This window comes from Xyrauchen texanus, chromosome 15 (assembly GCF_025860055.1).
Source record: "Xyrauchen texanus isolate HMW12.3.18 chromosome 15, RBS_HiC_50CHRs, whole genome shotgun sequence".
NCBI lineage: Eukaryota > Metazoa > Chordata > Actinopteri > Cypriniformes > Catostomidae > Xyrauchen > Xyrauchen texanus.
Window position 1 is genome coordinate 27,317,026 of NC_068290.1, and position 12,752 is coordinate 27,329,777.

Below are 12,752 nucleotides of genomic sequence, written 5' to 3' on the forward strand. Positions count from 1 at the left end.
TCTTTTCAATACAATAGCATTTGATAGTGACTCATTTTAAAGCTTAAAAAACTCCAAAGGTATAATGAAAGTGGTCCATGCAACTTGTGGGTTTTAATGTGAAACAATCCAAGTTTAAGTAAATGTTTAGTGGAAAAAATTGACATCCATTGCATGGTCATGAGTGCATGAGAAAAGCTTGTTCCCAGTGGCTTGCATGTTTTCACGTTTTCGCATAAGGACAATCATACACGTTTAAGGGTGAGGAAATGATGAGAAAATGTTAGTTGAACCATTCCTTTAGGTTTCATTGAATGTATTTTTGAATGTGCAAGTGTGTGCTCTGTTGCCTGACTGCTCATACTGTCAAATTTCCTGCCAGCCAAAACAACAGCAAACAGGATAGGTGTTTGTCAAAAGTACGCATGGATGACGTGATCAATATTGTTATTCCAGACATACCTGCCCTGTGCATTGCTGGGCAAATTGAGCTTGTGTGTGCGTGTATGTGAGAGGGTAGGGTACCTGTTTATGTGCCTTTGAACTGAATGATTAAATATGTGAGTGTTTGTGCCACATTAGGGCCCAGTATGGAAAGTGAGTGCTTGTATGTGTGTATATACGTGTGGTTTTACGGTCTGTGTTCGGTCTGTGTGTTTGATGGTACATGTGAAGGTCCTAAAGAATGTGCATGTTTGGCTTCACATGTGTGCAAATATGCGGGTGGTTTTTGAGAGGTGAGAGACAGCTGCCTTTTACTGCCCCAGAGGGTAATATAGGAGGAAGGAGAGGCAGTTATTTGGGGTCTTTTATAGGGGCTGGTGGTAGAGAGGGGCTGGTTTTATTAGGGTCACAGTGTAACCAAATAGAGCTGCAGGCATCACCCCTAAACCTCTCCACATTCCACCTTAACTGCCATTCTCCCTCTGTCTTTCTCTCTAGGTGTGCAGCTGTACATTTGTGTGCATATACTTCATTATGTATATATAGATGTATATTTTTCTATTGTCTGTCAGTGGATGTATCTGCTTTTAACCTGTCCTAGATGTATGCACTGTGTACAATGGGTAGTCCATGTACATGTTGGAGATCGAGTCGAATCTCATTTCTTTCTCTGAGTTTTCATTCTCTCTCATTATCCTGCTTCTTGTTAAGCACATCTGCTGTCAATCATCTTCACCTTGTAATCCAACTGGCATTTCCTCTCTGAACTCGACAGTTGGCTTCTTTGCCTGGCTCGGTTTGATTTAACAACTTTATCACATTGGCTAGTTCTAGCATCTATAAAAATGACTCTCCGTCCACGCTGTTCTGCACGTCTACCATCTCTGTTGGCATAGCACCAAAAATGTAAAAGGCATAGTTCACCAAAAAATGAAAATTCTCTCAACATTTACTGTTGTTTGAAACCCACATGACATTCCTTTTTTTCATTGTAATTCAAAAGATGTACTGTTCTTCTTTTCCATACAATCAAAGTGGATGGTTACCACCAGGGTTGGGGGCGGAAGGTTACTTTTGAAATGTATTCCACTACAGATTACAGAATAAAGGCTGTAAAATGTCATTTGTCATTACTCAAGATCAGTAACGTTTTCTAAATACTTTGGATTACTTCTTCAACACTGGTAGATTTTTTCACTTGGTTTGACTATAAAAACTCATTAAACTCATATAGTCTAAACTCACTCGATACAATACACATGATAAAAATACATTCTCTGAAAAACCTAAATATCTTATGCAGTGTTGTTTCTAAAACAAGATCAATCAAATTTATCTTGTTTTAAGGATTTCTAGATATTTTTTATAGGAAAATAATAAAAAAATTATTATCAAGAATATGATTTTTGCTCTAATATCAAAGGAATTACTACAAAAAAATAAATTATGATCCAACGAGAATGACTTGATAAAAATATGATCGTGCCTGGTAACATGTGCATGTAAAATGGATAGAAATAGCATTTTAGCTTAGCGTAAATAATTTACAAATGATTTATTTCTATTTCTTCTGCTCCAAACTTCAAACGTACTCATTTATATGTATAAATGTTTCCATCTGCAAAGAATAAATATTAAATGATACAAATGACAATAAAATGCGAAGTAATCTCTTCAGTAATCCAAATACTTTTTGAATGTAACTGTATTCTAATTACAATTATTTAAATTGTAACTATATTGGAATACAGTTACTTATATTTTGTATTTTAAATACGTAATTCTGTTACAAGTATTCCGTTACTCCCCAACACTGGTTACCATGACATTCAACCTATAAAGAAATATCATAAAAGAATCATACAATTAGACCAAATGAGTCATGCAATGTATTCCAAGTCTTCTGAAACCATACAATAGCTTTGTGGGGAAGATTTTCAGCAAATAAAAAGTTTTATGGCTTCAGAAGACTTAGAATATATAGTCATATGAACACATTTTATTTTCCTTTTGGACATCGATAGTCATGGTCACCATCCATTTTCATTATATGAAAAAGAACTGCCTGGACAGGCTGCCTAAGAGAGAAAGTCATACAGGTTTTTGAAAAACATGAAGATGGATTAATTTAATATGACAGAATTTTTCTTTCTTGGAAAAAGAAAACTATCCTTTTAATGTTTTTGCTGGAAGATCTGCTTATGGTGGAAACTTCTTTCATTTTATTACAAATACATTTACATTCATCTCATTTGAATAGTGATTAGTATACATTCTGACCTGGTGATGGAAAAGGGTGAGAGAGGGATATATGGAGGGGTGGAGAGGGACAGACAAGTTATTCTAGTTACAGGCAGCTGACAAAAATACTAAAATAAGTTGTGAACCCACCAGTGTGCCTGTATGAGAAAAGTGAGAGGGAGAGAAGAGGCAGGAGGGTAGGTTTTTAAAAGTTCAGTGAAATGTCAAATAATATTTAAAAGTGAAGAGTGTCATTTTTAATGTTTAAATATGTTCTCCCAGAGTAATATGCAGAGACAACTATAAGTAAAACTTTTTTAGGCTGATATCCTCAGAAAGTGTAAACACTGTGACTCGGTGGCGCTATCAAAACATTGCTGTTTGATGTGCATTCTGACCAGCCTGACACATCAATACTGGCTCAACTGATGGTGTATGTTCTTGGTGTTACAATCAGTTTTTTGGCTGACCAATAGCAAACTAGAGACAAAAAACACACAGACTTGGCATTAAACTTTATTGTTCATGCACATATTTGAGTAATGACTTCTGGATTTGATTATATAAAAGACAAAATGAAAAGAGGTTCTGAATCCTGAGATTCAGGTTTTAGTCATATATATACAAAACCTTAGAAATGGGAAGGGAGGGAATGGGTTTGAGATATATAATCACAATTGATGAGTAAAAAAAAAAGACTCACTAACCAAACTACATACAAAACATTTTAAGACCACATTTCACACATAGTCAGACTCACATTCTTACTGCTATTTTAAAAGACATTTTTCAGTGGGTTACTGTGATTATGACACTGGCTTACCAAAGGCAGGCTTCCAGGCATTAGATTTAGCTCTGATCCTGAATTAAGAGCCAATCTATTTGAAGACCAACCCTTAAAAGTGCTTTTGAAATGATTTATTTGTCAAAGGAATATTTCACCCAAAAATGAAAAGTCCCTTATCATTTACTCTCCCTCATGCCATCCCAGATGTGCATGAATTTCTTTCTTCTGCTGAACACAAACAAAGATTTTTAGAAGGATATTTCAGCTCTGTAGGTCCATGCAATGCATGTGAATGGGTACCAACATTTTGAAGGTACAAAAAGCAAAAAAAGGCAGCATAAAAGTAATCAATACAACTCCAGTGTTTAAATTCATGTCTTCAGAAATTATATGATACATGTGGGTCAGAAACATATACATTTTTAAGTCCTTTTTTACAATCAATTCTATGAAATGGAAAAAATTCTGCATACTATCCTGGCATGCAAAAAGTATCAAAATGTATTAAGCAATGTAAGCAATGTTGCTTAATACAGTTTGATACTCTTTGCAAGCCAGGATAGTATGCAGGATTTTTTCCATTTCATTGACTTTGCTACAACTTGTGTTCGATGCACCTATCAATTACTTCTCAGGTGTGCAAGGTTAGTTGTTAATTGATTTACTATAAATTCCCCAGTAGGTGGGGATATGCACAAAGAATGTGAATTGACAAAAACAAAAGAAGAACATGAAAGTGAGAGTGGAGATATATAATAAAAAAGGACTTAAATATTGATCTGTTTCTCACCCACACCTGTCATATCACTTCTGAATATATGCATTTAACCACTAGAGTCATATGGATTACTTTTATGCTGCCTTTATTAGCTTTTTGAACCTTCCAAGTTCTGGCCACCATTCATTTGCATTGTATGGACTTTCAGAACAGATATATTCTTCTAAAATCTTTTGTGTGATGAAAGAATTTTAATTTTTGGGTGAAATATCCCTTTAACTGACCCATCAGGGCCCGATAATAATAATAATAATAATAATTAAAACCTTAGCCTCAAACTTGCTTTCTCTACAACAGGAGTGAAATGAAATTATTAATTTACATGGCTCTCTGATTTATTATTCAAATAAACGGTCAACCAAAAAAGCACAAAAGAAGAGTTTATGGATAAATGTAATTGATGATATAAAATCACAGTCATTGTGGTTAAAGAGGAGAGTGAGTGATCTGTAGGACATTCTTCCTTTTTCCTCATACTTTCACTCTCTGACATAAACTCTTGTGCATACAACATCGTCTGCGGTCATGGTCTACCAAAAAAATCAGGAAAAAGACTATTAACAGGAAGAATATAATGAAAGAGTTATGCTGTTGTAATTTAACTTAACAAGGCTGACTTTACATAAACAACACAAAATAGCTGGAATAAATCACTTTTAAAAAAATTGGAATGTCTTACCAGTATCAGTTCACCATCGTTGGTTATCTCCCTTGTCCATGAGGTTTTTGGACCCTCACCCTTTTGCAAAGTCTGCTCACAACTAATCTTGCTGTCTGTTTCCCAGCGAGGAAAGCTCTAAGAGAGATAGAGATAGACAAATATGAGAAGGCAGAAAAAGCATTTTTCGAGATTTATATTTATTTGGAGAACATATGAACCTTTTCTTTGCTCTTTTAAGCATGTGTGACTGTGAGGGAGAAGGAAAGAGTGAAGAATAGATCCTTGCCCATGAGAATGTGAGTTACAGAGATGGAGGTCAAGGAATGGGTGTGTATCCAGTTTGACAGTTCCTCTGAGATGTAGGGTATGATCGAGTCCATATCAGAAATCAGGATTGCTTATGCATGCACGCACGCACACACACACACACACACACACACACACACAAACATAGACTCAAATAAAATTAAAGCATCATTACTTGTTAAGAAAATCCATCCATCCATCCATCCATCCATCCATCTTCAACCGCTTATCCAAAGTCGGGTCGCGGGGGCAGCTGCTCCAGCAGGGGGCCCCAAACTTCCCTATCCCGAGCCACATTAACCAGCTCTGACTGGGGGACCCCGAGGCGTTCCCAGGCCAGTGTGGAGATGTAATCTCTCCACCTAATCCTGGGTCTTCCCCGAGGCCTCCTCCCAGCTGGACGTGCCTGAAACACCTCCCTAGGGAGGCAGCCAGGGGGCATCCTTACCAGATGCCCAAACCACCTCAACTGACTCCTTTCGACGCAAAGGAGCAGCGGCTCTACTCCGAGCTCCTCACGGATGACTGAGCTCCTCACCCTATCTCTAAGGGAGAAGCCCGCCACCCTTCTGAGGATGCCCATTTCGGCCGCTAGTACTCGCGACCTAGTTCTTTTGGTCATGACCCAGCCTTCATGACCATATGTGAGGGTAGGAACAAAAATTGACCGGTAGATCGAGAGCTTTGCCTTCCGGCTCAGCTCTCTTTTCGTGACAACGGTACGATAGAGCGAGTGCAATACCGCCCCACGCTGCCCCGATTCTCCGGCCAACTTCCTGCTCCATTGCCCCCTCACTCGTGAACAAGACCCTGAGGTACTTGAACTCCTTCACTTGGGGCAATACCTCCTTCCCTACCTGGAGTACGCACTCCATCGGTTTCCTGCTGAGAATAGAAGTTTATTGTTGGGTCAACTAAATAACTGATTTGCTACACCGATAATGTTTATAAGTTAGTAGTACTGTTTGGGTTTACAGTGCATGTTGGTGCAGCTATCCTTATGCAGACCCTCCATAGACATAATGATTTTTACACTGTACAAATTTTTAAATGTTTAAAAAAATCTTTGTTTAGTATGCTTTTAAGCGATTTAAATTATGGGGACACTAGAAATGTCCTCATAAACAACATTTATAGCATAATACCCTTGTAAGTACCTGTTTGTAACCTAAATAAAGTCCTCGTAAACCACACAAACCCAGCCACACATACACACACACAAACACGCACACGCACACCTCACAGGTTTTAGAAAAATTTGAAAAAAGGAAAAAACAGGGGTAGTTGATGCATAATGCATAAATGGACTTGTTTAATCATCAATACTTTTATTAAAAGGATAGTTCAACCAAAAATGATGTCATCATTCACTTGTCCTCATGTTGTTCCAAACATGTATGTTTTTCTTTTTTCTGTGAAACAAAAAAGGAGACCATTCACGTTCATTGCATCTTTTTTCCCACCCAATTATAAAGAAACTTTTAACAGAGTCGTTCTGCCTAATATCTCCTTTTAAGTTCCACAGAAGAAAGAAGGACATATGGGTTTGTAATGACAGAATGATGAGTGTTTACATTTTTGGGTGAACTATACCTTTAAATTTTGTAAGAATATATAAGGGAAAATTTATATTTTAGGTCGTGTTTTTGCTGTAACTAGTTTATTTTAAATGGTTCTGCAGTGCAACAAATTAATTTGTAAAAATACAAATATTCCATGTAGTTCATTTGAGTTAAAAACTGCATGTATAATAATTATAAACCTAGTAGCATGAATTTATCATGTCACACTAAAGGACATGTCAACTCACTTCCCAAATACAGACAGAAATGCAGGATGAATAAAATGTTTTCTGTGTGTGTATACCGTGCAAGGTCGTCCATCCACAGTGGCCTCATTAAACTCCTGTCCTACAGTGAAGGTTACATGGGTGATCCTAACAGAGGTGGAGGTTTTGATTGACAGTGTCTCTCCCTCCTGCGTAATCTCAACAGATGGCTTCGATGCTGCTGCAACCGCAATCTTACGCAGCATCACGTTCACACCTGACAAAACACACATGAACATACAGTCACAACACTGCTCTCAGAATGATCTTCTAAAGCAAAGGAAGATGGTGATTGAGTACTGCGTTACACCAGCATCCATTGAGGTTTAGGGGAATTCCTGATTCATAGAGTTTAAAGACAGGGAGACTCTTTTATTTATAAGCCCTGTGTCCAGTGGTTGGACAGATCAGGGGAGTGAGTGATATTAAGGCTGGCTGTGTTCCACACATCTGTGCTCTCCGCCGGCACTGTCTGATGACATCACCAGATTTAATCCCACAGAGGTTAACCCATCTGAAAAACTGGAGCTGCCAGAATAATAAAAGACACGGTAATACACATGCTATCAGTATAGTGTATAGTCTCTCTATGGTTTGAAATAACAAACATCTTTATCTACTACATACTAAGCCTTGTGCAAATATTTTAGGCACTGCAAAGTGAAGATGTCTTCAAAAAATGGTTTTCACTTATCAATTAACATCATACAAAGTCAAGTAAATGTTAAATAAAGCTAAATCAATATTTGGTGTGATCAACTTCACCTTCAAATCAGCACCAATTCATCTCGGTACACCTGGATACAGTTTTTCTTGGTTGTTGGCAGATAGGATGTTCCAAGCTTCATGGAGAATTCACCACAGTTCTTCTATCTATTTAGGCTGTCTCAATTTCTTCTGTCTCTTTATGTAATCCCAGACTGACTCGATGTTCAGTGGGGGGCTCTGTGGGGGTCATGCCATCTCTTGCAGGGCTCCCTGTTCTTCTATTCTAATTACAAAAGGAATGTTTGGGGGTCTAAAATGTATATTCCTTATTGACACACTAAAGATCTAAATAACCATCATAAGACAAATGTTTTTTTGAAACATCTAATGTGTCTTATGGTGCGTTCAGACCAGAGGCGTTGAGAGCATCAAATTGACCGGAAGTCATTCATTTTCTATGGCAGCCAGCGTCTCGGTGGCAAGAAGCAGAGCAGTCTTGGGCGGTGTGGGCGTCAGAGGAAAGTTCAAGTGTGGGCAACGTTATGATAATGAGCTTTGACGCGGTTCGGTGGCAACCTATTGGAGTGTAGAAGTGCTCCACTCTAGCAAAGTCTAGAGAACACAACAGTGTAAACATTGGTTCCCACCAAACATTAGTTCCAAAGACAAAATGAAGGAGAAACTGATCATTGCTGTGGCGGGTTTTCCCGTAAAATATGATCTGTCCCTGTTTGCTTATAGGGATATAAATAATAATTAAAAAATACGATGCGTGGACAAAGGTGTCTGAAATTGTTGGTGTGTCAGGTGAGTTGATGAAGTGGATATTATGGTTTATATAATATTATATAATAATATATTAAAATATTTCATGAGTATATACGCTACTTGTGATATGTCGGCAAAAAGATATCGGTCGACATGTCTGATGTTTTGCGGCCCCTTTAAATATAGTTCACAAAACCAAGCATTCTGATTGAATGTTGCTGACTATTTCAACTACGTCAGAGCGTCCACGAATCTTCAATAGCTGTGTTGGCAGGGCAGCCAGAGTGAATGCTGACGCTCTCGCCGCATGTGGAACGCACAGTAAGACTTTTGCACAGTACTGTACATACACTAAAATGCTTGGCTCAGAAATAAATAACTACTGTTAAATGGCATATTCCACAAATATTAGATTTTTAGTTTCTCATAGACAGATTAATTACAGTTTTGGATAATTAAAAAAGTCCTACCAAACATTAAAACAAAAACCAACTTGTGAGGACATTTGAAATGCTTTTTTTCAAATCATGTTTTGCTTTAAATCTATTTAAGGAATATCCTGGGTTCTTTACAAGTTAAGCCTATATCGACAGCATTTGTGGCATGTTGATTACCACAAAAAATATTTTCAACTTCTTGTTTTATTTAAAAACAAGCAAAAGGTTACAGTAAAGCACTTACAATGGAAGTGAATGCGGCCAGTCCATAAATGCTAAAATACTAATATCAACATGAGATAAACATTTAACATATTAAAATGATTTGAAAGTGACAAAATCTCTATTTTAGTGTGATAAAATCACTTACAGGGTTTACAGATGTTGCGTTGTCATGGCAACAAAGTTTTAATATTGGATATAAATTTACACTGATAATGTTAGTAAGCGATTTTTTCACATAAAAACACAATAAAGTATTTTTTTTTTAAATAAACGAGAAACAAGTCAAAAATACATTTAGTAATAATCAATATTATGGCACAAATGCTGTCAATTGATCTTAACTGGAATTGAACCTGGAATATTCAACAGGTTTTATTTAAATGTTGTATTATGGGAAGAGTGAATATTATTATTTTAATATGAAAACTATTGCATTTATGAGAAGTCCTCACAGCTTCTAAGGTCTCTCTATCTGTGTAGGTGGGTGGGTGTTTGAATCCATTGACAGGGGGAAGTTATTCAACCAAACAGGGGATGCTGTAATCTATTAAACCTTCCTGACAGGAAATGGATAGAGTACAGTGTGGAAGTAGGGAAGGGCAGAGGAAACAATGAAAGAAAGTATTTTGAAGGAAGACAAGAGTACTGACAAGAGAAGAAAAAAAGGCATGAACCGCAACAGAGAGATAGGAAGAGTAGTCAAGTGTGGAAAAAGACAGATCGATATATAGAGGCCAGTCTCTCTCTCTCTCTCTCTCGTGTGTGTGTGTGTGTGTGTGTGTGTGTGTGTGTGTGTGGAGTAGAATTTCACTCACCTAACACACATTCCCACCTGTCACCAAGGGTAAATATATACACATGAAGGCAGACAAGAGGGAGGCCAAAATGTGGACACATATTCAGGCATAGACACGCAAACAAATTAACAATGAACAATTACTCAGATAACTTTTTCTCACAAAGGAGGATGATAACGATTAGCACATACAGAATCCCAACTCTAAAAGCAAGATAAACACGAGAAGAAAATTACATTTAAAATCTATTTCAAACACATAACCACGTTCTCTTTGTTAAAGACTAAAAAGGCTAGCCAGGATATTTAATCCTCCTGTCAGATCAAGACTTGCCCCAGACCCCATAACTAACTCTGAAAAGATGTTCTGGCACACATGGATGTCAGGGTCAGTGTCGTAGGTCAAAGGTCGCAGGAAGCATTTCAGAATAGAGGTATGGAGAAGAGGATGGGAGATGGAGGAGGGGGTTTGGCAAGGATGTGGTGACAGGTTGAGCCCATCTGTGCACAGAAATATTTATGAGACAAAAGCATTTTTATGCATAAGCATGTACAAGAAAGAGTCACATACTTTTAAGTGCGTGCATGTAATGTATAAATGTGTATGCATCTGTGTAGAAAACATTAAGGCAAGTCTGAAAGCTCATTCCTCAATCAACCTGTCTGTCAATCATGTACATTCATCACATAAAGGCACTCCCCCTCAGTTTTTATGAGGACATTTGTCCTCCGAAGGGTTTATGTGACTACAGATCTAGTTTGCTGCACCTTGGGGTATTCATATAAAACATCACGTTCCCACACTACCATGTTTGAAACAGCAGGGACACACACACACACACTTCTCTATTGTGCTCCCTCTCCGGGCTTCTTTAACCTGTCTGCTTCATTTCATCATTCTTTATACCCACCCTCCCTTCTCAGGGAATTTGCTTCTTTTGTTCGACACAGACTGTTGAAGAGAAGTGTTTGGGTGGCAGAGGTGCCCTTATTAACTGGGACGTCAGTCAAAGCGGCGGCAAACCACAGAAAAGCTCCGGTCATTCTGGCGTGAATAATGGTAAATATTTCAAGAAGAATTTCCCATTTGGTTGAGAACGAGAGCTGATGTACTGACAGACCGACACACACTTTAACAAATTACGCACGCAGAAATTGAAAGTGGGTTTATCAGCTGCGTGCGCAATGTTTTGCATTACCTTCTCTTTTCTATGTCCAACACACACAAAATAGAGATGTTGACGGTCTGTGGCGCAAGGCCAGCGCATATAGATATGTTAAGCCCAATTTGCGCACTCTCCATGCGCGCGCGACAGCAGCATCATTTATAACACTTACCCAATGCTTTGAGAAGCTCCTCGAAGTTCTCGGAACTTTTCATTTTCCAATTGCCAGCAAAATCGGGAATTTTGCGATCCATTGTGCGTTCTCTCGCTCTTGTTAAGGTATATGTGTGGCAATGTGGTAGTCCTTTAACCCGACACCCTATAGTTAACCTGCAACTTTGATTTTCACTGATAGTTCTCACTTATAAAGTAAAAATTTGATCTTTCTCTGCCTTTCTATTGGTCTCTCCCTCTATCTTACACCGTTGGCAAGACTAAATGTCAATGTCAACCTCCTTCTTTTTCTTCCCGTCACAGACATTCATCAAAGTACGTCTTCAAAACGTTTTATCTTGTGGTGGGTTGAATAGAAAATTTGGGCCAGTTATCACACTTGATTCGCAAGCGCGCACACCCCTTCTTGGACAAACACCGCCCTCTCTTTCCCCTGTCAAATCACTGCACCAATGATAATTCGAAATGAAGGGCGAGCCCCGCCCATACCGCGCCTCATTTAAAACGCATGTGCGCGTTTGGAGACGCCCATCAGAATTGATTTTACTTTCTAAGTCTATGTTACTTTCGAAAACACTTTTCCACTCAACAAATTCAAAATAATGTCTATATTTCCTTCTTGTTCATTGTTACACACATGCCATACACTCAGAACCTCACAATTCTCCTATACAATGACTCATCAAGGGGCCATAATTCATGTATTTTACATAAATAATATATAAAAAATAAGCATAACACTATAATGTACTTAAAAGTAATTAAATTAATTGAAAGTCAGTAACTGTAATCTGATTACAAGAATTTAAAATGCAATATGTTTTACACTACTTTTTGACTAAAAAATGTATTAGATTATAGTAACTAATTACACTGTAACTGGATTACACCCAACACTGGTCCTTTATACACATAGATAAATCAACACTTTGCCACACATTTGAAGAGCTCAATCACTCTCTCCTCTGTGCTGTGGTAATCCAAAGCACAGCCACACTAAAAGCACCTGTAACTGGATCTGTCTCTGCTTTGGTTGAAGTCTTCCACATTTCACATTAAGGGAGACACAAGGGTCTTTTTGCGGGTGGCGAAAATTCCTGAGATCCTGACAGGAGCACGAGAAAGCCAGTGAAGAGAAAGACGCAGGCACAAAAGGAGACCTAACAGAGGCCAGGAGGTTGCAGCACTGTCCCAGAGGGTCTTTATTCTCACCCCTCCCGTTGAAGCGGAAGAAAGGAGCTGAGGACTGGGGCATATGGAGGGGGTTGGGTGGAGAGGCGAAGTTTGGGTCTCTAATGAAGACGTGGGCCATGGAGACTGGATGATGAATGTGAGTGGTACAAAGGAGTTGTTAACTATTTACTTTTGATGGATGGTCTTCTGCACCACAGTGCATGGGAAATTTAAACGTGCGGGTTACCCTGGTGACAGCAAGGACCATGCACGCTTCCCAG

General features: G+C 38.3%; 1 protein-coding gene across 2 annotated transcripts; it reads right to left on the reverse strand.

The window, feature by feature from the left end:
• Window positions 1-3,146: 3,146 nt before the first annotated feature.
• On the reverse strand, window positions 3,147-12,520 carry crabp2a (cellular retinoic acid binding protein 2, a). 2 transcript variants are annotated; one of them, XM_052144176.1, is made up of 4 exons: window positions 12,305-12,520; window positions 7,063-7,241; window positions 4,909-5,025; window positions 3,147-4,759 (listed from the first exon to the last, which is right to left on the reverse strand). In XM_052144176.1, the coding sequence occupies exons 1-4, from the start codon at window positions 12,345-12,347 to the stop codon at window positions 4,709-4,711; spliced, it is 390 nt and encodes a 129-aa protein (XP_052000136.1). In that variant the 5' UTR covers window positions 12,348-12,520; the 3' UTR covers window positions 3,147-4,708. The 2 variants fall into 2 exon arrangements, with proteins under 2 accessions (XP_052000136.1, XP_052000135.1); XM_052144175.1 differs by lacking the exon at window positions 12,305-12,520 and adding an exon at window positions 11,297-11,656 and having other exon boundaries at window positions 3,148-4,759.
• Between the last annotated feature and the right edge of the window lie 232 nt (window positions 12,521-12,752).